The sequence below is a fragment of the Pristis pectinata genome, chromosome 11, assembly GCF_009764475.1.
Source record: "Pristis pectinata isolate sPriPec2 chromosome 11, sPriPec2.1.pri, whole genome shotgun sequence".
Taxonomy (NCBI): Eukaryota; Metazoa; Chordata; class Chondrichthyes; order Rhinopristiformes; family Pristidae; genus Pristis; species Pristis pectinata.
The window spans coordinates 1,484,476-1,512,038 of NC_067415.1; the positions used below are offsets into that span (position 1 = coordinate 1,484,476).

The following is a 27,563-nucleotide window of genomic DNA, read 5'->3' on the forward strand; positions in this document are numbered from 1 at the left end:
GAGGTGCTGCCTCAAGAAGGCAACATCCATCATCAAAGATCCCCACCATCCGGGCCGGGCCGTGCCGTCTTCTCACAGCTCTCATTGGGCAGGAGGTACACCACCTGAAGTCCCACACCATCAGGTTCAGGAACAGCTACTTCCCTTCAACCATTCAGTTCTTGAACCAACCGGCACAACCCTGATCACTGCAGTTTAGCAACACTGGGACAACTTTGCACTAAAATGGACTTCATTTTTTTTTGTTCTAATTGTGTTCTTTCTTGTAAAAATTGTGTTTATGTTTTTCTTGTGAATGCTGCTTATCTGCTGCTCTGTGCCTGTGATGCTGCTGCAGGGAAGTTTCTCATTGCACCCGTGCACACACGGACTTGTGCATCTGACAATAGACTCGACTTTGACTATCACCATGTTCACGGTTTACTCTGTGAGCTTCACGTGAACGAGGAATTTCATTGCACCCTACTGTGTATGACAATAAACTAATTTGAATCTGGCAAGTACATCCTTTTTTTTAAGGTAAGGAGGGCAAAAGGTGTACACAATACTGTAGGTGCAGTCTCACCCAGGCCTCATAATGGGAAACATTTTAGAAATGAGTTAAATCCAGAGTTCTCCTCAGCAACCTGCCATTCTCAGTCAGAAACAGCAGAGAATTTATTGTGATGTTTTACAGTGGGCTCCAGACTTTCCCATTGGCAGAAGTTGCAAAGAATGACATGCTGGATGTGTAGGGTCTTTACTTGTGCTATACAGTTCCACATAGCCACAGTTTTCCTGTCCTGCTATCGTCATCGTGAATCTCATTTGCACTCCTCCCAATACAGTCACATCTTTCTTTTAATATGTTTGCTAGAAACAGACACAGTACTTGAGATGTGGTCTGACTGTTGTATAGAGTTAGAATCATAGATACAGCACAAAAACAGGCCCTTCAGCCCACTGAATCTGTACCAACCACCCAGTTTTACACCAATACTATCCTAATCCATTTCATTCCTCCACATTCACATCAATTCCACCCAGATTGTACCACTCAGCCACACACTAGGTGACAATTTACAGCAGCCAATTAACCTACGGACGTGCACGTCTTTGGGATGTGGGGGGAAACCCATACGGTCACTGGAAGAACGTGCAAACTCCACACAGACAGCACCAGAGATCAGGATTGAACATGGGTCTCTGGAGCTGCGAGGTAGCAACCCTACCAGCTGTGCCTCTGTGCCGTCCCAGACACTAGCTTAATCCCCCATTCTTACGTTCTATACCTTGGTTAATAAAGGCAGGCTACCTCGCATGTCCTATTGACCAGTCCTGTTGCTCTTAACGTCCAAAGTCCCTCTGTTCCTCCACACTGTCTACCTGCACTTTCCCTGTAGCTGTGACACTTTACTCTGCATTGTGTATTGTTTTACCCTGTACTACTTCAATGCACCTTGTGATGAATTGATCTGTACGACCGGTACACAAGACAAGTTTTTCCCACCGTACCTGGGTACAAGTGACAATAATAAACCAATTCCAGGACTCAATATCTTTCTACTTATCATGTACTCCCTTGCTTTGTTGGGCCTCCTTAGAACCATGAGCACAGTTTCTTCTGGATTCAATCCCACTGGACAGGTGACCAGGCCATCTGTATCAGGCCCTCCAGGTGCCACCCCTTCTCCCACGAAAACAGACTCTTCTCAATCACCAGACCAAAACCCATCAGAGCTTTAAATCTTCACTGAACCATCTCTGCTCTAACAACATCAAAAATATGAAGGAAATCTACACTTATTATCAAAGAGAAACGTCAACAATTATCTCCCGTCCAGCTAACACAAACAGAATTACTGAGCTTCAGTAACTTTAAAACAAACTGCTGAACCAGCCTCACAATCACCCTGAGGGAGGAGGTGGTGAAGCAATGACCCAGGGCAAAAATAATTGGCTCTTGGAAAAGTATATGTTGATAAATTAAGTCAGTCACTTATTAAAGGCCAATCAGGTTACAGTAATGATTTAGTTCTTTGATGGAACAGTGGAGAGTGTGAACCAAGGGCACAGGTGACGAGATGATCCACGAAGGGGTTTGCTGGAGAATACAAGTAGAAACTGGTTTGATCTAATGGTTGTCACAGAAGCAAGATTAAAATGGAAGCAAACCTGGAACTTAATACCCAGGGAGATCTGAACTTCAGGAAGTAGAGTCAGGAAGGAAAAGGAGGTGGGAGTAGCACTGTTAATGAGAGATGAAAGAAGTGAAGTTGTGGGAGATGATCTTGGCTCAGAGGATTTTGAATCCATTTGGGTGGAGGTTTAACACAGCAAGAGACAAAGCCACCAGCAGGAGACATATGCAGAGGTCTGAATAGTAGTCACACTGTAAGAAAAGCTGTAAATGGGAGCATGTAAAAAGAGCAGTGTAATAAGTATGGGAGAGGTTAATAGATTGGGTTAATTGAATTGGAAAAGGTGAAACAGAAAATGCTGGCAATACTTTTGATGTACAGCAGGTTCTTGGGGTCCAAGTCTACACCTCCCTGAACGTGACCATGCAGGTTGCTAAAATGGTAAAGAAGGTGTATGACATGTTTGCCTTCATTGCTGGCGGCATTGAGTATAAGAGTTAGGAAGTGTTGCAATTCTATAAAACTTTGATCAGGTGCATTTGGAGTATTGCAGGCAATTCTGGTCACCCCATCACAGGAAGGATGTGGGGGCTTTGGAGAGGGTGCAGAAGAGGTTCACCAGGACGCTTCCTGGATCAGAGGGTTGGAGCTATAAGGAGACATTGGACAAACGTGGGGTGTTTTCTCTGGAGTGCTAGAGGCTGAGGGGAGGCCTGATAGAAGTTTATAAAACTGAGAGGCATGGATAGGGTGGACAGCCAGAATCTTTTTCCTAGGATAGAAATGCCAAATACTTGAGGGCAGAGGTTTAAGGTGAGGGGGGAATGTTTAAAGGAGATTTACGAGGCAAGTTTCCTACAGAGTGGCGGGTGCCTGGAATGGGCTGAATCAGATTTATTATCACTGACGTGTGTCATGAAATGTGTTGTTTTGCGGCAGCAGTACAGTGCAAGGCATAAAATCTATAAATTACAGAAATAGTGCAAAAATAAAGGAATAACGAGGGAGTGTTCATGGGTTCATGGACCATTCAGAAATCTGATGGCGGAGGGGAAGATGCTGTTCCTGAATCATTGAGTGTGGATCTTCAGGCTCCTGTACCTCCCCCCTGATGGTAGTAACGAGAAGAGGGCATGTCCCGGATGGTGAGGGTCCTTAGCGATGGATGCTGCCTCCTTGAGGCACCGCCTCTTGAAGATGTCCTCGATGGTGGGGACGGTTGTGCCTGTGATGGAGCTGGCTGAGTCTGCAACCCTCTGCAGCCTCTTGCGATCCTGTGCATTGGAGCCTCTACACCAGGCGGTGATGCAACCAGTCAGAATGCTCTCCCCCGTACATCTGTAGAAATTTGCAAGAGTCTTTGGTGACGTACCGAACCTCCTCAAACTCCTGACAAAGTAGAGCCGCTGGCCTGCCTTCTTCGTGGTTGCATCAATGTGTTGGGCCCAGGATAGATCCTCCGAGATGTTGACACCCAGGAACTTGAAGCTGCTCACCCTTTCCACCACTGACCCCTCAGTGAGGACTGGTGTGTGTTCTCCTGACTTCCCCTTCCTGAAGTCCACAATCGATTCCTTGGTCTTGCTGACATTGAGTGTGAGGTTGTTGTTGTGACACCACTCAGCCAGCTGATCTACCTGACTCCTGTACACCTCCTCGTCGCCTGTGATGCTGGGGTGGTGGTGGAAGCAGATATGATATTGGCACTCGGTTTTCAGATAGACACAGGAACGTGGTGGGATATGGATCACGTGCAGGCAGAAGGGATTAGTTTAATTTGGCATCGTGTTTGGCACAGACATCATGGACTGGAGGGTCTGTGCCGTTCTAATGTTCTCAGCAGGTCAGGCTGCATCTGTGGGAAGAGAAACAGCGTAAATGTTTCAGGCCTGAAACCCTTCAGCAGAACTGCAGTTACAGAATGAGAACGTAGACAAAAGAGTTCTGACAAAAGAATGTAGGAGTTGTGAAACGCAGAGCTGGAGGATGTGCCCGGCAGGTCAGGCTGGGCACGTCCCCCACTCTCACAGACGGCCGACTGCTACAGACTGAGAAATCAAGTTAGCTGAAGATGTGGAATTCAGTATTGAGTCCTGCAGACTTCCACGTGCCCAGGCAGAAGATGAGGTGCTGTTCCTCAGGCTTGTGTTGGGCCTTACTGTGACAGTGCAGGAGGCCACAGACCAAGAGGTCAGAGTGGGGTGGGGAATTAAACCGACAGCAATGGGAAGCTCAGGGTCACCCCTGTGGACTGAACGCAGGAGCTCCACAAAGTGAGCACTCAATCTGCTTTTGGTTTCACATGGTGAACAACAAATGCAGTACACAAGACTGGAACTGATGATAGAAGGGAAGCCATGGTTGAGGAAGCAGCAAGACACTTAGAGGTACCTGTATGGAAAGTCTCCTCATCAGAACAAATATAACAGAGACAGAGGAGCTGGGAAAATGGAACAGGGTCCTTGCAGGAGGCAGGATGGGACAAAGAGTAGTCCAGATGACTGTGGGAGTCAGTAGGCTTGTAACGGATGTTGGCAGCTGGTCTATCTCCTGAGATGAAGACAAAGATCCAGAAAAAGCAGGAAAGAACTAGAGATTGACCAGGTAAAGGTGAGAGCAGGGTGGGGGAGAAAAAGTTGTGCATGAGTGCAGGAGGCAACACCAATGCGGTCATTGATGTACTGGGAGAAGAGGCGAGGGAGTGGGCCTGGGTAGGAATAGAACAAAAACTCTTCCACGTGTCCTACAAAGAACAGGTGTAGCCTGGGACAATCCCTTCTCTCTCTGGGAGTGGAGGACGTGCCCTGCCTGACCTGCCGCGCATGTCCTGAGCCTGCATTTGGCCCATATCCCTCTAAACCTTTCCTGTCCATGGACCTCTCCAAGTGCCTTTTAAATGTTGTTATTGTACCTGCCTCCCCCACTTCCCCTGGCAGCTCGTTCCATATAGTGACCACCCTCTGTGTGGAAAAGTTGTCCCTCAGGTCCCCTTTAAATCTTTCCCCTCTCACCTTAAACCTGTGCCCTCCAGTTTTAGACTCCCCCACCCTGGGGAAAAGACTGACCATCCACCTTGTCTACGCTCCGATGATTTTATAGACCTCCATGTAGTCCCCCCCTCAGCCTCCTTCACTCCAGGGAGAACAGTCCCAGCCTGTCCCGTCTCTCCCCATAGCACAAAACTTCCAGCCCCAGCAACGTCCTTGTGAATCTTTTAGCACCCTTCAGTTTAATCACATCCTTCCTACAATACGGTGATTAGAACTACACACAATATTCTAGGTGTGATCTCACTAATGTCGTCTACAGCTGTAACATGACATCCCAACTCTTGTACTCAACGCTCCCACCAATGAAGGCCAGCGTGCCATACACCTTGTCCACCACCCTGTCTACCTGTGTTACCTCTTTCAGGAAACTACGTACCTGCACCCCAAGGCCCCTCTGTTCTACAACACTCTCCAGGGCCCTGCCATTCACTGTGCAAGTCCTGCCCGAGTTTAACTTCCCAAAGTGCATTCTTTTACACTTGCCTGTGTTAAGTTTCATCTGCCCACTTTCCCAGTTGATCTAAATCCTGTTGTAACCTCAGACAATCTTTGTCACTGTTCACCACTTGACCAATTAATTTATCATCCACAAACTTATTAACCGTGCCATCTACATCCTCAACCAAATTGTTAATGTAGTTGACAAATGCAGTGGAGCCAGCACTGATCCCTGCAGCACACCACTGGTCACAGGCCTCCAATCTGAGAAATAACTCTTCACTACCACCCTCTGACTCCTTCCACCAAGCCAATTCTCTATCTAATTGGCTAACTCACCCTGGATCCTAAGTGACTTAACCTTCTGGACCAGCCTACCATGTGGGACCTCATCAAAGGCTTTGCTAAAGTCCATGTAGACAATGTCTACCACACTGCCCTCATCGATCCTCTTGGTCACCTCCTCAAAAAAAACTCAATCCAATAAGTGAGACATAATTTCCCACACACAAAGCCGTGCTGACTGTCCCTAATCAGTCCTTGCCTTTCCAAATGCAGGGAGATCCTATCTCTCAGAATTCCCTCGGGTAACTTTCCCACTACTGATGTTAGGCTTGCCGGTCTGTAGTTCCCAGGATTTCTTGTGCAGCCCTTCTTCAATAAAGGCCCAGCATTAGCCACTCTCTAGTCTTTCGGTACCTCACCCCTGGCTAAAGAAAGATACAAACATCTCGGTTAGGCCCTAGGGAAGTATCCACCTTTATATGTCTCAAGACCACAAACAACACCTCTTTCATAATGTTGATATATTTCAGGACATCACTGTTCCCTTCCCTGTACTCACGAGCTTCCCTGTTCTTCTCCACAGTAAATAAAGATGAGAAATATTTAAGACCTTTCCCCTCTCCTGTGGCTCCACAGACAACCACACGGATCCTTGAAGGGGACCTAGTTACCCTTTTGCTCTTAATGTTATATATATTACATTAATACTTATAGAATCAATGAGGATTCTTCTTTACCTTATCCCCAAGCAGAAGCTGTTCCATTCTGGTCACCTCACCATAGGAAGGATGAGGAAGCTTTAGGGAGGGTGCAGAGGAGATTTACCAGGATGTTGTCTGGATTGGAGAGCAGGTCTTATGACTGAGCTGGGGCTTTTCTCTTTGGAGAGAAGAAGGATGAGAGGTGACTTGATAGAGGTGTACAAGATGATAAGAGGCATAGATCGAGTGGACAGTCAGAGACTTTTTCCCAGGGCAACAATGGCTAACACGAGGGGGCATAATTTTAAGGTGATTGGAGGAAGGTATAAGGGGGATGTCAGGGGTAAGTTTTTTTATACAGAGAGAGGTGGGTGCGTGGAACGCACTGCCGGCAGAGGTTGTGGGGGCAGATACATTAGGGGCATTTAAGAGACTCTTAGACAGACACATGAACAATAGAGAAATGGGGGGCTATGTGGGAGGGAAGGGTTAGATAGATCTTAGAGCAGGATAAAATGTTGCCACAACATCGTGGGCTGAAGGGCCTGTACTGTGCTGGAGTGTTCTACATCCTAAGCCAGTGCGCAGGCACAGGAAGCAGCAGCAGCGAGAAGAGAGTGGAGAGTCACCTGACCCAGTGAGATTTTTTTTTCTCTCTCCTTGATTGGGATCTTTAACCATAAAAGAGAGGTAGGGTCTAGCGGAGCAGCCGTCGTTGGAGTGGGCTAGAGTCAGAGTGGGAAATTAGAGGCTTTTACTCAAGAGTCTGCCATGAGAAGAGGCTGAGGCAAAAGTACAGGTAAGGAGGGTAAGTTTGTCCTTCTATTGTTGCTGCTTTGGTCTTAGATTCCCTCAGTACAGTGTAGGCAGGATGGCAGATACGGCAGTGGAATGCTGCTCCTGTGGGATGTGGGAATTCAGGGGGATTGATGGTCTCCCTGACGACTGCACCTGCAGGAAGTGCAGCCAACCTCAGCTCCTGGTGCTGCCTGGATTAGAGGGCATGTGCTATCAGGAGAGGTTGGACAAACTTGGGCTCTTTCCTCTGGAGCGGCGGAGGCTGAGGGGTGATCTGTTGGAAGTGTATAAAATTATGAGGGGCATAGATGGGATGGGCAAACAATATCTTTTTCCCATTATTGAGCGATCCTGTACCAGAGGGCATGCATTTAAGGTGAGGGGGGTAGGTTCAGAACAGATGTGAGGGGTACGTTTTTTACTGAGAGAGTGGTGGATGCCTGGAATGCATTGCCTGATAGGGTGGTGGAGCCAAATTCATTGGGGGCTTTTAAGAGGGGCTTGGATGGGTACATGAATGAGAGGAAAATGGAGGGATGTGGGCATTCTGTAGGTAGGAGGGATTAGCTATGTCGGCACAACATTGGGGGCTGAGGGGCCTGTTCTGTGCTGTACTGCTCAATGTTCTATGTACTATCTGCCAAGGATATCTCATGTCCCCTTTTTGCCTTCCTGATTTCCTCCTTAAACGTGCCCCTACATCTCTTGTACTCAAGGAACTCGCTTGATCCCGGCTACCTGCACCTGACCCACGCCGCCTACCAGAGCATCAATGTTCCTGATCAGCCAGGGTCCTCTCACCCTGTCAGCCTTGTGTTGGTCTGAAGAAATTAAAAACCTGTGGAACAGCGAGCTGGAACAAGTCCAGGGCAGTGGACAAGTCGACAAAACAAATGTCTTAGTTCTCACCAGGTACTGGGAGAAGTGGAGGCTGTTGGTTTCTGAATTAACTCCTTCTGGTTTGAAGTACTTGGGAGTGGACATAACAATAGTCTGTGTCCATGAACTGACAGGACCCGAGCCCAGTGTCTGACTTGAACTGGCTGTAACTGGTTTGAAATGGCCTGATTCAGCAAAAAGCAAAGGAATGACATAGAAAATAGAACAGTACAGCACAATACAGGCCCTTCGGCCCACAATGTTCTGCCGACCTTTAAACCTCGCCTAAGACTATCTAACTCCTTCCTCCCACGTATCCCCCTATTTTAAATTCCTCCATGTTCTTATCTAACAATCTCTTGAACTTGACCAATGTACCTGCCTCCACCACCACCCCAGGCAGCGCATTCCATGCACCAACCACTCTCTGGGTAAAAACCTCCCTCTGATATCTCCCTTGAACTTCCCACCCATTACCTTAAAGCCATGCCCTCTTGTTTTGAGCATTGGTGCCCTGGGAAAGAGGCGCTGGCTGTCCACTCTATCTATTCCTCTTAATATTTTGTACACCTCTATCATGTCTCCTCTCATCCTCCTTCTCTCCAATGAGTAAAGCCCCAGCTCCCTTAGTCTCTCCTCATAATCCATACTCTCCAAACCAGGCAGCATCCTGGTAAATCTCCTCTGCACCCTCTCCAACGCTTCCACATCCTTCCTATAATGAGGTGACCAGAACTGGACACAGTACTCCAAGTGTGGTGTAACCAGAGTTTTGTAGAGCTGCATCATTACCTCGCGGCTCTTAAACTCGATCCCCCAACTTATGAAAGCTAACGTCCCATAAGTTTTCTTAACTACCCTATCCACCTGTGAGGCAACTTTCAGGGATCTGTGGATATGAACCCCCAGATCCCTCTGCTCCTCCACACTGCCCAGAATCCTGCCATTAGCTTTGTACTCCGCCTTGGAGTTTGTCCTTCCAAAGTGTACTACCTCACACTTCCCTGGATTGAACTCCATCTGCCACTTCTCAGTCCAGCTCTGCATCCTATCAATATCCCTCTGCAATCTCCGACAGCCCTCCACACTATCCACAACACCACCGACCTTTGTGTCATCTGCAAACTTGCCAACCCACCCTTCTACCCCCTCATCCAAGTCATCGGAGGCATGTCCTTATTCAGGAGAAGAGCGGTGAGGTGATGCTGCCTGTACTCTTGGGCCAGAGCCCATTTAAAGTGAACACAGGCTAGCCCATTAACTCAGAACCAACTGAAACAAAGTACAACAGTACTGAACTGATAAGGAAAATGAATAATTATGAAGGATTTTGGTGGTAGAGCAGCGAGAACTCTGGAGATTAATGAGAACTCCAGGGAGACTAACTATCGCTAGGAAGACGCCCACGCCGGGGGCGGGGAGTCGGATCAATCGTTTGGCCAACAGGAGATCCCGAATTTCGGTGCTGTAAGTGGGAGAGGTAGTTTGGGTGAGTACTGGTACCAACGGAACAACAGCATTCTAGAATTGTAACTCCTCATTTGGTAATGATCTCTGATTTAGCAGATTATCAGGAGGACCTTTGTTATGTCCACTTCCAAGTACTTCAATCCAGAAGGAGTTAATTCAGAAAACTACAGCCTCCACTTCTCCCAGCACCCGGTGAGAACTAAAACATTTGTTTTGGATATTTGCATTGATGTAATAAAGCTGATAGAATAAAGTTGTGGTAGAGTTTGAATTAATTAGGATTTGTGCGGATATTTGCCTTAGTTGACCGAGCTAAGGGTCAACACTTGCAACGTGTTGGCCCTCAACTCTCCCCATCTCACATTTAAAAGCCTCCCTTTACCTGCAAACACCTCCCCCATCAACCTTTGCAAGTTCCTGTTTAACACCATCCAAGTTAGTTTTGCCCCAGAACTTGGATCAGAAAGTTCAGTAAAGAGATCTACATGGAATGAGGGTTGGCTACGGTGGGCTCGGCTGATAGATCAGTAGGAAGTGCAGAAGGCAAGTAGTGGCAGACATTTAATGCGACTCAGCAAACGTGTATCCAGGCAAGGAGGAACAATTCTGAGGGAAAGATGAACCAACCATGGCTGACCCAGCAGGGTATTAAACTGAAAGAGGAAACAGATAAGGTGGCAAAAGTTAGCGGTATACCTCCTAATCTAATCTAGTCGAAGACTGTGAAGGATTCAGAATCCAACGAAGGAGGACAAAAAAAAATAAAGGAAGAGGAACATACACGCAGATGACAGGAGTTCCTTTCAGTAAAATGAGAGGGAGGTCCGAGCAAACACAGGCCCCTGGAGGATGAGGCGGGGGAACAGTTATGGGGAACAAGGAAGTGACAGAGAGGTTAAGCAGATACTTTACATCAGTCTTTACGGTAAAAGATGTACAAATATCCCATGAATACCACCATGAATAATGGTGGGGAGGAGTTAGATACCATCACTGGAGAACTGGTGTTGGGCAGACTGATGGGAGCTAAAGGTAGATAAGTCCCCTGGCCTTAATGGTTTGCATCCTAGGATCCAAAAGCCTACAGGAAGTGTATGCATAAACTTTAATCTTCCGAAAATCCTTGGACTCTAGAGAAGTGCCAAAGGATTGGAGAACAGCCAAGGTGAAACCCCACTCAAGAAGGGAGGGAAGCAAGAGTGGGGAACTGTAGGTCTCGGGCTCAACTGGATCTCACCAACATTTCTGAAATGAAACATCCGACCTGTAACCCGTCAGTCACTGAGATTTCTATTCTGACCTCCAGGCAGCCGACCACTTGACATGCCTTCCCCCACCATCCACCTCAACCCTCAAACACTTTCACCTCTTCTTCCGAAAACATGTTAAGCTAGCAGGGTGACTCAGACTGTTTAAGATGCCCCTCCCACGGTGTGACCCTCCCTCAGTACCCCCCCGCAATGTGACGCCCCCTCAGTACTGCCCCTCCCACAATGTGACCCTCCCTCAGTACTGCCCCTCCCACAGTGTGACCCTCCCTCAGTACCATCCCTCCTACGGTGTGACCCTCCCTCGGTACCCCCCCACAATGTGACCCTCCCTCAGTACTACCCCTCCCATAGTGTGACCCTCCCTCAGTACTGCCCCTCCCACGGTGTGACCCTCCCTCAGTACCATCCCTCCCACAGTGTGACCCTCCCTCAGCACCGCCCCTCCCTCAGTGTGACCCTCCCTCAGTACCATCCCTCCCACAGTGTGACCCTCCCTCAGTACTGCCCCTCCCACAGTGTGACCCTCCCTCAGTACCATCCCTCCCATAGTGTGACCCTCCCTCAGTACCATCCCTCCCATAGTGTGACCCTCCCTCAGTACTGACCCTCCCACGGTGTGACCCTCCCTCAGTACCATCCCTCCCACAGTGTGACCCTCCCTCAGTACTGCCCCTCCCACAGTGTGACCCTCCCTCAGTACTGCCCCTCCCACAGTGTGACCCTCCCTCAGTACCATCCCTCCTACGGTGTGACCCTCCCTCGGTACCCCCCCACAATGTGACCCTCCCTCAGTACTACCCCTCCCATAGTGTGACCCTCCCTCAGTACTGCCCCTCCCACAGTGCGACCCTCCCTCAGTACTGCCCCTCCCACAGTACTGCCCCTCCCACAGTGCGACCCTCCCTCAGTACTGCCCCTCCCACAGTACTGCCCCTCCCACAGTGTGACCCTCCCACAGTACTGCCCCTCCCACAGTACTGCCCCTCCCACAGTACTGCCCCTCCCTCCATCTAACAAAGGGAGTGCCAGTCCGGACTTTGTTCCCTGCACTGTGACTGTGCTGCCCCTCCTGTTGCTGTGTGGTTCCCGGCTGTGTTGGGACCTGTTTTGTTTTCAGCCTCCCTGCTCTGAATTGTGAAGTTCTGCCAGCACCAAACACAGAGCTAATCTGGCAGAGTTTGCGTGAGAGCAACACCCTTCCCTTCTCTCCCTCTGCATTGTCCCAACTGCAATAAACAGTGGCCTCCAGGTATTTTCTTTCCGTCTCCCTGGCGACAAGTGAGAGATCACTTTACAGCTGAGCCACTAGTCTCAGGGCCGGAGCGGGTGGAGTTTGCTGACAGTTTGCTCGCTGCTGGACTCCACCTTCACCGCAGTTTCTGCCTGGATGTCAGCGGCAGGGACATCCGCCGGTGCTAAATGAGAGTCTTCGAAAAATGGCCCAATTATATGAAGAAAACAGATGGTGTCGAGCAGGAAGTAAAGGCACCTGGAGCTCCACAGGTGAGGCTGGCGGTTTGAAGCTGAGATGGGGGACAGGACTGGGATCGGGAGCTGGGGCTGGGATAGGGCCGGGTGCTGGGGCTGGGATTGGGTGTTGGAGCTGGGGTAAACCCACCTTGAAACCCGTTGGCTGCTGGAAGAGTTCAGCCTGACATAGCCCCATGTTATCCGAGAGTCACTGAAACAACAGCAGAAAATGCTGAAAATCCTCCTCTGGTCAGGCAGCCTCTGGGGAGGTCGAATGATCCACGACAGTGACTTCTCTTCGGAACTCTTTCACTGTTGATTTTGGATTCCTGGTGCCAACTGTTCTGCCTTTGTGGAATGTGAGTGGAGGCTTCTCCCACAAGGTATGGCAGGAAGGATGCCTTCAGTCAAAGTTTGCCAGGGAGACAGGCAGAAACAAGAACCCAGAGCTGCTGAGACTTGCCAGACAGCCCAAGAACCGGATCGACTGTGGCCAGTGGTCTGAACCCGAAGCTTGCCGGCTCTCGGGGGTAGGGGACGAGGCAAGGTGAGGAAGAGGGGAGATGAGCCTCCTGCAAGGTTTTTTTAATTTAAAGTTTGACAATACATTGAATTGAAATGTCACCGTTCTGTGTACAGTACAAGCCATTCATCCCTTTTACATTACATCAACATGACCAATTTCCCTTTGTGTACACTCCTTGGTTTCCACCCACTGAGTGAAATGGCGGGAGTGCCTTAAACTGTGGCCCCTCCCCACAGCGCTGTTAAGGCAGCAGTGCCCCACTGCAGTGCATCACCTTGGTCTGCACCTTGGAATGCGCTGGTCTGCATCCAGTTATGGACAGCCCCTTGCACTGCAAGACCGGAAGGTTCTGGACAAACTAGAGTGTCTCTCTCATTGTGGTAACAAACCTCCAGCAGAAGTGGGAGTCCCTGGGAACAGCCCAGAGCGCAGAGTCCATGTCTGATACTCTGCAGTGCAGAGTCCACGTCCGTTCAGGATGTACCTTGATGAGGATCATTTCATCTCTTCCCAAACTATCTTGGTAAACACACCTTCCAGAAATAATGACGGTCTCATCCCAGGGTCTACGCAGCCATTCACTGAGGCGACAGTGGTCCCAGTGTCCTGTTGGTTAGAGAATTCCACAGATCCACCACTTCTTTTACCCGTGTCCTGAATGCTGACCCTGTATTTGAAGGTTGTGTCTCCTGGGATGCAGGGATGGTGTTTCCGCTGGATAAGGAGTCTCAAAGCAGGAGACACAACCTCCAAATATGGGGTTGGCCATTCAGAAAAGAGGTGAAAAGAAATGTCCTCACCCAATGAGTAGTGAATGTGGAATTGTCTACCCAAGGGGGCAGTGGGAGCTCCATCACTGAGTGCATTCAAGAGAGACTGATAGAATTTTGGATGTTAAGGGAATCTGTGGACAGAGGGTTACTGCAGGAAAGTGGTAAAAAGTCAACCCGGCTCTTACTGAGTGGTAGGGTAGGTGTGAGGGGCCAAATGACCACCTCCTGCTTCCGTTTCTTGCTTTCTACAGTTGAAGTCACTGCCCAGGTCAGTTGGGTGGGAGTGGCCAATGCTGTGGGAGCTCCAGGCTGGCCGTTCACTCTGCAGAGCTGTGGCAGACGTGGTGATAAGCTGAGGTATCACACAAAGAGGAATACTGGCCTCCTAACCTCCTAATGGCTGCTGACGATAGGGTGGGGCTGGACAACACGGCTCAATCCTTGTTGGCAGCATGGCACGGTTTGTCTTGTTGGATGGCGATGTAATTCTCAGTGTAAACCGGTCTAACCACCAGTTCCTGTTCATGTGTCTGCGTGTGATCACCATTATCTCCCAGATCTGCACAAGCCCATCTGGTAACGAGTCGCAGCAAGCTGTTGATGTGACGGCAATCTCAGCTCATGGCTCAGGCCCTGATGTGTTCAAATACTTTGAGTGGTTGTGGAGTCATTCAGTGGAGCGGTCAGTCACTCTGCAGCTACGGTGTCTGGGCTAAGTCTTTGGAAGAACCCTTCAATCTGCCCCTCTCCCTCCAGTTCTTTCACGCCAGCTTGCAAATGTTTCCTGTTCAAAGATTTCTCCAACTGGGTTTGAGAGCTTCAGTTCAATCTGCTTCCTCTGCCTTTCCAGGTGGAGCACCCAGATCACCATGTCGAGAGGAGAGCACATCTGTAGTCATCCTTCTGCTCTGGAAAAACTCCAGGGCAGTTTGTGTAGGAGATCTCACATTCCCCCAATATGGACTGGATGCAGTCAGTTTAAAAGGCAAAGGGAGCACAACTCCCAAAAATGCATTCTGGCCACTATGTAGCAAGCCCAGTGTTAACGTGGATTGAGGGAATGAGGCTGAACAGTTGGAAGGATTATCAGTGGGAGTGAAATTTTCTGTTACTGATCTTAATTTAGAGTGAGAATTGTTGTGGAACACAAAACAGTAGTAAATGTTCTTAATTAGGCTAAGGCCAACTTTATAGACTAGTAATTGATTTAGCAAAAGTGAAATTGAAACAGTGACTTGAAGGTCACTAGAGTCACAGAGGCGAACAGCAACAGTCCTTCGGCCCTTCCCCTCCATGCTGACCATCGTAGATGTCTGTACGTCCCATTCACCCACGACTGGCCCATAGCCTTCGGTGCTTCTAGTGCTTGTGTAGATGTTTCTTAGATGTTGTGAGAGTACCTGCCTCTACCACCCCCCCGGACAGTGTGTTCCAGGTACAAATGGATCCCAGAGCAATGGGAGAAAAGCACAGAGTTGTAGTTGTACAGCACAGCAACAGGCCCTTCAGCCCAACTCACACATGCCGACCAAAGTGTCTTCCTGAAGGTGACCTGAGGGATTCAGGGCAAGCGTGCTCCCACAAAGAAAAGGAGTCGGACTGGAAGATTCAGAGCCACCGGGTTAGGGTGTTGGTGGTAAACTTGGACCAAACAGGGAACCTGAATATAATCTGCCAGTGAGCATCCAACAAAGAGAAAACACGAGGAGCGAGATTAAAGATAGGCAGAAATCCCGCCAAGTGAAGTCAAAGAAAGCTGCCGATATCTTGCAAGTTTGTTGAGAGCAAAACAGTAGGAAGTAGGTCCCAATGAAGGCCAAAAGGTGATGTGTGTGTAGAACCAGAGGATCTGCGGAGCGAAGACTTTACAGCCGTCTTTGTAAGTGAGGGAGTAACGGTATACTTCCGTATGATGAACATGGTACGGGAATTGTTAGGGGGTTTAGTGATGTTGAAGGTGAATTATTCCCAGACCTGGATGAAGTGTACGTCATGATGAGGAAATTATACATTGTTTAAGCAGGGACCATCAAGTAATTATAAGGCAATTATTTCAACTTTGGTTGTCACAAGTTATTGGAATCAATTCTAAGCAATGGGATGTCTTAATTTAGAAAGGCACAGATTAATCAGGGACAGTCAGCATGGATTTGTTGAGGAAGTTTTGTCTGACTAACCACTGAAGTTTTTGAGGAGTATAAAGGTCAGTTGATGAGGACAGTGAACTTGATGTCGTCTACATGGATTTTAGGAAACCTGAGATAAGGTCCCACAATGGGAGAGTGGCAAGAGGCTCTCACTAATGACCGAGCTTTCTGAGGAGGTTGAGGAGGTTGAGGAAGGCAGGGTGATAGATGTTTTCTACATGGACAAGGGATATTTGACAAGGTGCCACATGGTGGGCTGATCCAGAAGGTTAAAGCACATGGAATCCAAGGCAAGCTGGCTGATTGGAACCAATGGCTTCATGACAGGAGGCAGACGGTGGTGGAGGAGGGGTGCTTTTCTGACTGCAACGTATGTTAGTGCTGGGACCTTTGTTTCTGTGATCTGTATTACTGACTCGGATGTGAATTTAGGAGACAGAATTAGAAAGTTTGCAGATGACACAAAAGTTGGTGGTGTTGTGGAGAGTGGGGAAGGCTGTCTAAGGCCACAGTGGGATAGGGATCAGATGGAAAGTTGGACAGAGCGTTGGCAGGTGGAATTTAATCCAGATAAGTGTGAGGTGATGCACATTAGAAGGTCAAATAAGGGTAGGACATAAAGTTAATGTGAGGGCACTACGAAATGTTGATAAACAGGGAGACCACGGGGTACAAGTCCAGTCCCCTGAAAGTGACAGCACAGCTGAAGAAGACGCCACTCTTGCCTTCGTGGGTCAGGGCGCAGAATATAAAAGTTGGGACGTTACGTTGCATCTTTACAAGACACCGGTTATACTGGTCTTGGAGTTGGTGGGGGGGGGGTGGATTTACAAAGGGGGTTGAGGAAATGGCAGAGGAACTAAACAATGACTTTGCATCTGTCTTCATGGAAGAAGACACACAAAACCTGTCAGATATATGAAAGAATCATGGATGCAGGGAGATGGAGGAACTCTGGATTCATCAACAGATGGCACCTGGAAAGTCGGAGAGCCAGTGAACCCAAGGATGGTGATCTCCATCCCAGAGGTTGGAAGGAGGTGGCTCTGGAGACAGTGGATGAAGGGTCTCGACCCGAAACGTCGACCTGTCCATTTCCCCCCACTGCGGCTGCCTGACCCACTGGGTTCCTCTGGCAATGTTCAAATGGGTCCATTTTCTTGAATTGCCCAGCCTATCTCACTGGGAATGTTGGAAACACTCAGCGGGTCAGGCAGTGTCTGTGGGGAGAGAAACATTCAGTGTTTCAGGTCGAAGACACTGGAAAAGAGAGAAAACGAGGTAGTTTTAGGTTGCAGAGAGGGGTAGGGAGGGATGGAGAGGAAGGGGAAGTTTTGTCTGATGTGGTGGGGCAGCATTCCCTTGGGGAGAAGCTGTGGACTCACCACACCAGCTGTAGTGCTGGAACATTCCCACTGGAACCACATGGGTCAGCTGGTGACACCCTCTGCATGTAAAGGGCACCAGAGGTTCAGATAATTTTAGAAACACATCAATGTAGCACATCTCCCTGATGCAGGAGCAGGGTGGGGTGTTGTATTGGTTTATTATTGTCACGTGTACCGAGGTACAGTGAAAAACTTGTCTTGCATACTGATCGTACAGGTCAATTCATTACACAGTGCATTGAGGTAGTACAGGGTAAACCAATAACAGAATGCAGAGTAAAGTGTCACAGCTACAGAGGAAGTGCATTGCAGGTAGACAATAAGATGCAAGGACATAACAAGGTAGATTGTGAGGTCAAGAGTCCATCTCATCGTATAAGGGAACCGTTCAATAGTCTTATCACAGTGGGATAGAAGCTGTCCTTGAGCCTGGTGGGACGTGCTTTCAGGCTCCTGTATCTTCTGCCTGATGGGAGAGGAGAGAAGAGAGAATGACCCGGGTGAGTGGGGTCTTTGATTATGCTGGCTGCTTCACCAAGGCTGCAAGAGTTATAGACAGAGTCCATGGAAGGGAGGCTGGTTTCCGTGATGCGCTGGGCTGCGTCCACAACTCTCTGCAGTTTCTTGCGGTCCCGGGCAGAGCAGTTGCCGTCCAAAGCTGTGATGCATAGAGATAGGATGCTTTCTATGGGGCATCGATAAAAGTTGGTGAGTGTCAAAAGGGACGTGCCAAATTTCTTTAGCCTCCTGAGGAAGTAGAGGCGCAGGTGGGCTTTCTTGGCCGTGTCGTCTACATGGTTGGACCAGGACAGGCTGTTGGTGATGTTCACTCCTATGAACTTGAAGCTCTCAACCCTCTTGACCTCATTGCACAGCTCAGTCACGGGGAGGTTACAACACAGAAGGAGGCCCTTTGGCCCATCGAGTCTGTGCTGGTCAAGAAAGACCACATCTCCCAGCACTGGTCCCAGCTGGTCACAGCTCTACAAGTCCACATCCCAGGACTGTGTGTGGGGAGGCTTCCTGCCTCCCCCACCCTGACAGGTGGTGAATTCCGGTGTGCTCTTGTTCTTCCACGTACTGTAAATCTCTGCCTGGTTTAGTACCCAACACAAAGGGAAATAGTGATCTTAATTCCATACTCCTCAAATAACTCTCCTCTTGTCAACCCTGTTCTCTCCGATCTGTCCTCACGGTTACAAGTTTCCAGTCTTGGGAACATCCCAGTAAATCTCCTGTGCAGGCACGGTAGTGTAGCAGTTAGCGTAACATTATTACAGCGCCAGGGACCCGGGTTCAATTCCGGCCGCTGTCTGTAAGGAGTTTGTATGTTCACCCCATGTCTGCGTGGGTTTCCTCCGGGAGCTCCGGTTTCCTCCCACATTACAATGACATATGGGTGAGGAAGTTGTGGGCATGCTATGTTGGCGCTGGAAGCGTGGCAACACTTGCGGGCTGCCCCCAGAACACTCTACGCAAAAGCTAAATTTCATTGTGTGTTTCGATGTACATGTGACTAATAAAGATCTGATCTTTCCTGTAACATGGTGATCAGTTAACATACTGCTCCAGTGGATCAGTCAGGGGTCGGATCCAGACCTATTATTGGTTTATTATTGTCACATGTACTGATACACAGTGAAAAGCTGTCTGTGCCGTCCAGACAGATAGTTCCATACATAAGTACATCGAGGTAGTACAAATGGTAAACAGACTGCAGAATATAGTGTTACAGGAAGTGCAGTGCAGGTAGACAATAAGGTGCAAGGGCCACGCTGAGGTAGATTGGGAGACCTAGAGTGCATCTTTTGGTGTATGGTAGGTCCGTTCCAGGGTCCGATAAGATAAGATATCTTTATTAGTCACATATCCATCGAAACACACAGTGAAATGCATCTTTTGCATAGAGTGTTCTGGGGGCAGCCCGCAAGTGTCGCCACGCTTCCAGCACCAACATAACATGCCCACAGCTTCCTAACCCCTACGTCATTGGATAACAGTGGGATAGAAGCTGTCCTTGAGCCCGGTGGTACGTGCTTTCAGGCTTTTGTGTCTTCTGTGTGTCATCACAAGACCTAAAGAAATGAGCCCAACAGCTGTCGGGCTGGTGTGCAAATCCAAGCACTTCTCCATCAGCTGCCATCTGTTCAGGAGGCCGGTGACACGTTACCAGGTACAACCCTGTCTCCAGCTCAAACCAGCGTCGCACAGGGCAAAGCTACCAACGAAAGTAAAAGCAGAAAATGCAGGGAGCACACAGCAGATCAGGCAGCATCTGTGGAGAGAGAGAACGGTGATGTGAAGCCCTGACTGATGCTGCCTGATCTGCTGGGAATTTGCGGCATTTCCTGTTTTATTTCGTGTTGCAGTAACTTGCCTTGAATTTCTTTGATCTAAGGAATTTGAGGTGTGACCCAAGTGAGGCGTGTGAGAAAGTGAAGGTGGAGCAACCAGGCAAAGACTGCCTGTAGCACAGGAACAGGCTCTTCGGCCCATCCTGTCCATACCGGCCATCGACTCCCCATCTACTCTCATCTCATTCCCCAGAACTTGGTCCGAACCCTTCTCTGTCTCTGTGATTCAAGGGCTCGTCCTGATAATTCTTCAATGCGGTGAGGGTCTCCTCCTCCAGGCAGCGTTTCCCCAAACACCCTCGGGGAAAACTTTCTCTCAGATCCTCCCTGAGCCCCCTCTCCCCTACCCTGACCCCATACGTAGGTCGGATACAGAGCACCGTTCCCTCTGCTGAGCTACAAGAGGCTGCAGGAGCAATCTGCCGGAGGAACTCAGTGGGTCGAGCCACATCTGTGGGGGAGAAGGAATTGTCGACGAATCAGGTTGAAAAGGTCCTGACCTGAACCATTGACCATCCCTCTGCCTCCACAGATGCTGCTCGACCCGCAGAGTTCCTCCAGCAGTTCAGTTTTGGCTACAGTTACCTCTGTGCCACCCCCATCCTCTTCAACAACTTGGGCAGGGGTTTTTTAAAACCATTCACAGGGTGAGGACATCTCTGCCCATGATGACGTTGATTGTCCACCCCTAAATGCCCCTGGACTGAGGAGGTAGTTGAGGGTCAGCTTTTGGTAACTCTGTAGCGACGTGTTGGCCACACCAGTTAAGGACAACAGGATTCCTTCTCTGAGAGATGTCAGTGAAGCAGACAGGTTTTCAAGACAATCCAGTAGTTTCACAGTTATTGTTACTGAGAATGGCTCTTTGGTAAGTTTAAAGTTTTGTTTAATTATTTGAATTTAAATTAAAATTTAAACAGCTCAGCACATCACAGAAACCAGCCTCCCCTCCATGGACGCTGCCTCGGTAAAGCAGCCGACATAATCAAAGACCCCTCCCACCCCGGACACTCTCTCTTCTCCCCCCTCCCATTGGGCAGAAGATAGAGAAGCCTGAAAGCACGTACCACCAGGCTCAAGGACAGCTTCTGTCCTGATGTTATAAGACTATTGAACAGTTCCCTAGTACGATAAGATGGACCCTTGACCCCACAATCTACCTCATTATGACCTTGCACCTTATTGTCTGCCTGCAGTGCACTTTCTCTGTAACTGTAACACTTTATTCTGCATTCTGCTATTGTTTTCCCTTGCGCTACACTGCACTGTGTAGTGGATTGATCTGTATGAATGCTGTGTGACACAAATTTTTCACTGGACCTTGGTACACGAGACGATAATAAACCAATTCCAATTCCAATTTCAATTTCCCAGCTGCTGTGGTGGGATTTGAACTCATGTCTCTGGATCAATGGCAAGGAACTGGGAACTATACACCACTGTACCCCCTATCGTGAAGTTGGTTGGGGGATAAAAATCAGACAGAATAGCAGGGAGAATTGTTACCCTTCAACGTAAGGCTGTGAATGTTACTTCACCCAAAAGGACCAATGTGTTCAATTCCTCAAGGTACGTCACTGTTAAGAGTTCAGCTGCCTCGATGCTATCTGAGAATCCAAAACCTCCTGCCCCAGAGTCACAGCTGATACCTTCTGTCAGTAATCTCTGCATGGTCTTTGTAGATTTCCTTCTCTCGAGGACCTTAGTGAATCGGTTTTTGAAACTATCCAGTAGTTTCATGGTTAGTTACTGAGACGGCATGTTTTAAATTCCAGATTTGTTTAGTTACTTGAATTCAAATTCCTCAGCTGTCACTTCAAGATCAGTGATAGATTACCATCCTCTGAGTTGGCTTACCCACTGTCTAACCCTGGAAGGTGCAGCATAGGTCACATACAGAGTAAAGCTCCTGACACTGTCCCGGGGCAGGGACACCATGGGTTGGATACGGACTAAGTTGTGAAAATAAAAAAACTGCAGATGCTGGAAATCTAAATCAAAAGCTGAAAACACTCAGCTGGCCAGGCAGCGTCTGTGGGAAGAGAAACAGAGTTAATGTCAACCTTCAAGGGTGTCCAAGCTGAAACGTTGACTACAACTAGGGGACAAGATTCGGGGGAGTAGATTTAGGATGGAGATGAGGAGAAACTGCTTTTCCCAGAGAGCAGTGAATCTGTGGAATTCTCTGCCCAGGGAGGCAGTGGAGGCTACCTCATTAAATATATTTAAGACACAGTTAGATAGATTTTTGCACAGTAGGGGAATTAAGGGTTATGGGGAAAAGGCAGGAAGGTGGATCTGAGTCCACGGCCAGATCAGCCATGATCTTATTGAATGGTGGAGCAGGCTCGACGGGCCGGATGGCCTCCTCCTGCTCCTGTTTCTTATGTTCTTAAGCGATGAAGTTATTCATTTTGGAATGAAGACCCAAAGACCAGTTAAATGGAGAAAGGCTGAAGCACAAAGAGATTTGGGGTCACAAACAATCTGCTGTTGGAACTCAGCAGGTCAAGCAACGTCTGTGGGGAGAGACGAATTGTCGATGTTTCGGGTCGAGGTCCTGGTACAGGGTTTTGAACCAAAACGTCGACACTTCCTTTCCCCCACAGATGCTGCTTGACCTACTGCGTTCCTGCAGCAGAGTGTGTGTTGCTTCAGATTCCAGCCCCTACTGTCTCCCATGTCTCTGAGATTTATAGGGCCTTGTGTATCGGCTGCAAGCAGCTGAGTTAATAGGGAAGGAATTTGATTGGTTTGTGGAAGTGTAACAGTAAAGAGGTTTTCCTACATTACAGGCACCAGTCAAACCATGTCTAAAGTCACATGAACAATTTTGATCCTGCTGTTTAGGGAAAGGAAATATTTCACAGGAAAATATTCACCAAGGAGATCCTGGGTGTAGAGGGATTACATAGAACATAGAACAGTACAGCACAGAACAGGCCCTTCGGCCCAAAATGTTGTGCTGACATAGCTAATCCCTCCTACCTACAGAATGCCCATCTCCCTCCATTTTCCTCTCATCCATGTGCCCATCCAAGCCCCTCTTAAAAGCCCCCAATGAGTTTGCCTCCACCACCCTATCAGGCAACACATTCCAGGCATCCACCACTCTCTCAGTAAAAAAGTACCCCTCACGTCTGTTCTGAACCTACCCCCCTCACCTTAAATGCATGCCCTCTGGTATTGGATCACTCAATAATGGGAAAAAGATATTGCTTGTCCACCCTATCTATGCCCATCATTTTATACACTTGCAACAGATCACCCCTCAGCCTCCACCGCTCCAGAGAAAAGAGCCCAAGTTTGTCCAGCCTCTCCTGATAGCACATGCCCTCTAATCCAGGCAGCATCCTAGTAAACCTCCTCTGCACCCTCTCTAAAGCCTCGACATCCTTCCTATAGAGAGGTGACCAGAAGTGCACACAATACTCTAAATGCAGCCTAACCAGAGTTCTGTAGAGATGCAATTGTTCTACGAGAAAGGTGAAGCAGGCTGGGGCTCTACTCACTAGAGTTTGGACGAGTGAGAGGTGATCTTATTGAAACATACCAGGTTCCTGACGAACTGGTTGTTCTCCCCGTGTATGGGCGTTTACTGTGCACGGCCTGGCAGCAATGTTTACCCAATACCAACAGTGAGTGTGGCTCGGGGAGGGTTGGGATGCTGGAATAACGTCATGGTTCCACCACAGACGGGTGAAAACGTGGAACACATGGCCCCGTGAGCGAGCAGGGGGTGCTCGAGGTGTCGTCAGGGAGGGGACAATGCAAGGAAACTCTGACAGCAGTGTGAGAAGATGGGAAAGGAAGCTCTTGTGGACCCCCTTGGGCTTACCCCTGACCCTGTGCTCTGCTTTCTCTGTAACTCGACATAATGCAGACCGTCCTCCGAGGGGTCAGTGGGGAGATGGGTTCCTTCATGCTGTGTTATTGCTGGTTCGACCACTGCGGTCAGTTTTATCCGGATTAGCCAGATCCACGTGTTGTGTAAATCTCTTTACTGTCCCAACGCGCCAGTGTTCGTCCAGAGCTTCCACCAGAGATCAGTGTCACAGTATCAGGGAGACTGTAGACGCAGGAGTCTGGCGCAACACACACTCTGCTGGAGGAACTCAGCAGGTCGAGCAGCGTCTGTGGGGGGAGAGGAATTGTCGGTGTTTTGGGTCAAGACCCTGGATCAGGACTGATGACATCTTTCCTGTGAGACCCACAGCACAGAGACGCACAAACACCAAGGCAGTCCTGACGCAGGGATTTAACTGTAACGCTGTTCTGCACCTTGTTTCCTTTTGTACTAGCTTGATGTACTTGTGTATGGCAGGATCTGTCTGAATGGCAGGCAAACAGAGCTCTTCACTGTATTGGTATTGGTTTATTATTGTCACTTGTACTGAGGTACAGCGAAAAACTTGTCTTGCAAACCAATCGTACAGGTCAATTCATTACACAGTGCAGTTACATTGAGTTAGTACAGAGTGCATTGATGTAGTACAGGTAAAAGCAATAACAGTACAGAGTAAAGTGTCACAGCTACAGAGAAAATGCAGTGCAATAAGGTGCAAGGTCACAACAAGGTAGATTGTGAGGTCAGAGTCCATCTCATTGTATAAGGGAACCGTTCAATAGTCTTATCACAGTGGGGTAGAAGCTGTCCTTGAGCCTGGTGGTACGTGCCCTCAGGCTCCTGTATCTCAATATGTGTGACCATAATAAACCAATTCCCAATTAACTACTTGGGAGAAGAAATCCTTCCCATCTCCGTTCTAAATGGGTGACATTCCCACCCTGGGCATCAACCTGCCAATCCCTGTCGGGATCTGAGATGTTTCAGGAAGACCACCTCACATTCTTCTACACCCCAGTGAGGGTGGTCCCAACCCTGCTCAACGTTCGCCATCCCAGAATAGTGGCGCTCCATCTGGGAGCAGAGGGCATTGAGGAAATCTGACGCAAGAACAATATTGGAAAGGAAACGTCAGGGAACGTGAGAGCTGAGTGGTGACCTGGTGGAGGTTTGAAGTGCCAAACTGCTCTTCATATAGAGCCATCGAGCGGCAGAGCACAGAGGCCCTTCAGACCACCACGTCCGTGCTGACGTTTTTGCCCGTCTACACTAATCCCACTTGCCCACATTAGGACAGTATCCTTCTACAGCTTGCCTGTTCCTGTGTAAATGCCTCTGAAACGCGGTGTCTGTACCTGATTCCATCACTTCCTCTGGCAGAGCCTTCCAGATATCAACCTCTCCCTGTGTAAAACCTCACCCCTCAGATCCCCTTTAAACCCTCTTGTTCTGGATACCCCTACCCTCTGACCATCCCTCTCCCCTCTCTGTGCCCTTCATACTTTCATGCAGCTCCATCAGGTCCCCCCTCAGCCCCCTCTGCTCCGGGGAGAACAGTCCCAGCCTGTCTGATATCTCCCCACAAGGAAAACGAAGCTGCTGTCGGGACAGGGTGAGGCCTGTCCCTGTTCAGGTGGATCGTGGGAGGTTGTTTCTTTGTGCCAAACCCCCCCACAAGCTGCCAGGACTGACTGATTGGTTTCCAGCTCGGTCCACTCTCTGTGTGAAACGTCTGTGGGCAGCCTGGCTCTCGTGTCTACCTGCCTGGCTGCTGGCTGCCCACTCACGGTGATCCCTCCACCTTGGGGTGAGTGGTGCTACTCTCATGGGGTCTGAGAGAGCTCGATGCACCAAGGCAAACCTCCCTGCCCTCCACATCAGAACACAGAACACTACAGCACAGGAACAGGCCCTTTGGCCCACAATGTTGTACCGAACTAATGAAACTAATGACACCAAATCCCTTCTACCTACACAATGTCCACCTCCCTCCATTTCCTACACATCCGTGGGCCTATCTGAGAGCCTCTTAAACCTCTCTATCGTATCTGCCTCTACCCCCACCCCTGGCAGCACATTCCAGGCACCCACCACTCTCTGTGTAGAAAAAGAACCTGCCCCACACATCTCCTTTGAACTTTCCCCCCTCACCTTAAATGCATGCTGTCTAATATTCAACATCTTGACCCTGGGGAAAACATACTGGCTGTCTACTCTATCTGTGCCCCTCATAATCTTATAAACTTCCATCAGATCTCCCCTCAGCCTCCACCGCTCCAGAGAGAACAGCCCAAGTTTGTCCAACCTCTCCTTATAGCTCATGCCCTCTAATCCAGACAGCATCCTGGTGAACCTCTCCTGCACCCTCTCTGCGGCTCCCACTCCCTCTCCGTGGCCCCCACACCCTCTCCATGGCCCCCACACCCTCCTGACATTTCCATTCCACTGCACTTTTCATGAGATGATTATCCAATCATGTTGCTTGGTTACTGACTGTCTCCCATTTGCTCCCCCCACACAGGCTCCTATGACATTGAGCAACGGGACCTTGGAGAACACTGTCAGGGCCCAGGATGGAGTTGAAGCCCCAGCTCAGACGCAGTCTCCACCCGAGCCGCCGGCCCCGGGCTCTGAGACACCACCTGGGCGCGGGAGCTGGGGCGGGAAGCACGAGTTCCTGCTGAGCTGCATCGGGTACTGCGTGGGACTGGGCAACGTGTGGCGCTTCCCGTACCTCTGCTACCGCAACGGAGGAGGTGAGCAAGGGATCCTCTCCTTGAGATGGTCACCACCAACTCCCTGCTTCACCTTTCAGCTCCACCTCAGCGTCCCTCACACACTACACCCTGTAGCTCCCACTTCCTTAGGAGGCTAAGGAAAGTAACACCTTGGGGTGTTTTCTCTGGAGCAGCGGAGGCTGACGGGAGACCTGATGGAGGTTTAAGATAAGACCTTTATTAGACACGTACATCGAAACACACAGTGAAATACATCTTTTGCATGGAGTGTTCTGGGGGCAGCCCGCAAGTGTCGCCACACTTCCGGTGCCAACATAGCATGCCCACAACTTCCTAACCCATACGTCTTTGGAATGTGGGAGGAAACCCACGCAAACACGGGGAGAACGTACAAACTCCTTACAGACAGCGGCCGAAATTGAACCTGGGTCACTGGCGCTGTAGAGCGTTACGCTAACTGCTACACTACTGTGCCTACCCTGTAAAACGATGAGAGGCTTTGATAAGGGAGACAGTCAGAGTGTTTTCCCCGGGGTGGAAATGTCAAATACTAGAAGACGTGCATTTAAGGTGAGGGGGGTAAGTTCCAGGGAGATGTGTGGGGCAGAGAGCTGTTGATGTACAGGGTTGTCTTTGGGCCCTTGCACGCCACCATTCAATGTGCAGATGGCTGATCTGCAGCAGACCCCATCTCCTCGGCTGCACCAGTTCCCCACAGCCCTCGATCCCCTGAACTTTCATAAATGTCTCTGCCTCTCCTTGAAATCTCTCCAGTGATCCAGCCCCACAGACCTCCAGGTAGAGAGTTCCAGAGATTCAACCCCTCTGCGGGAAGAGATTCCTATACACCTCAGTTTCTAAGAGTTTGTTTTATATAAATAAGCAACCTGGATAAGAAAGATTAGTAAGTTTGGAGATGACGTGAAAGTTGGTGGTGTTGTAGATAACAAAGGTTGTCTAAGGATACAGAGGGGCCCGGATTGGTTGGAAAGCTGGGGGTTACAGTGCCGGATGGAATGTAATCCAGACACATGCGAGGAGAAGTCAAATTCTAATCGGAGGGACAGAGTAAATGGCAGGACCTTCGGAACGTTGATGTACAATGAGACCTTGGAGTTCTGGTCACCACACTGCAGGAAGGGTGTGCAACAGAGATTCACCAGGACGTTGCCGGGAATGGAGGGCCAGAGTTATAAGGAGAGGCCGGGTTCCTCCTCGGTGGAACATGGGAGGCTGAGGGGGGACCTTCTGGAGGTTCATAAAATTATGGAGGGCATAGACAGGGTAGATAGTTACAACCTTTTACCC

At 49.2% G+C, this 27,563-nt stretch overlaps 1 protein-coding gene across 1 annotated transcript in view; it reads left to right on the plus strand.

Moving 5' to 3' along the window:
* The first annotated feature begins 12,169 nt into the window (after positions 1–12,169).
* Positions 12,170–27,563, plus strand: part of slc6a7 (solute carrier family 6 member 7) — a 50,426-nt gene continuing 35,032 nt past the window's right edge. The window contains exons 1-2 of the mRNA XM_052026596.1: positions 12,170–12,515; positions 26,039–26,273. Of these exons, the coding sequence (XP_051882556.1) occupies positions 12,432–12,515; positions 26,039–26,273 (319 nt within the window). The 5' untranslated portion in view covers positions 12,170–12,431. The remainder of the gene's footprint in view (positions 12,516–26,038; positions 26,274–27,563) is intronic.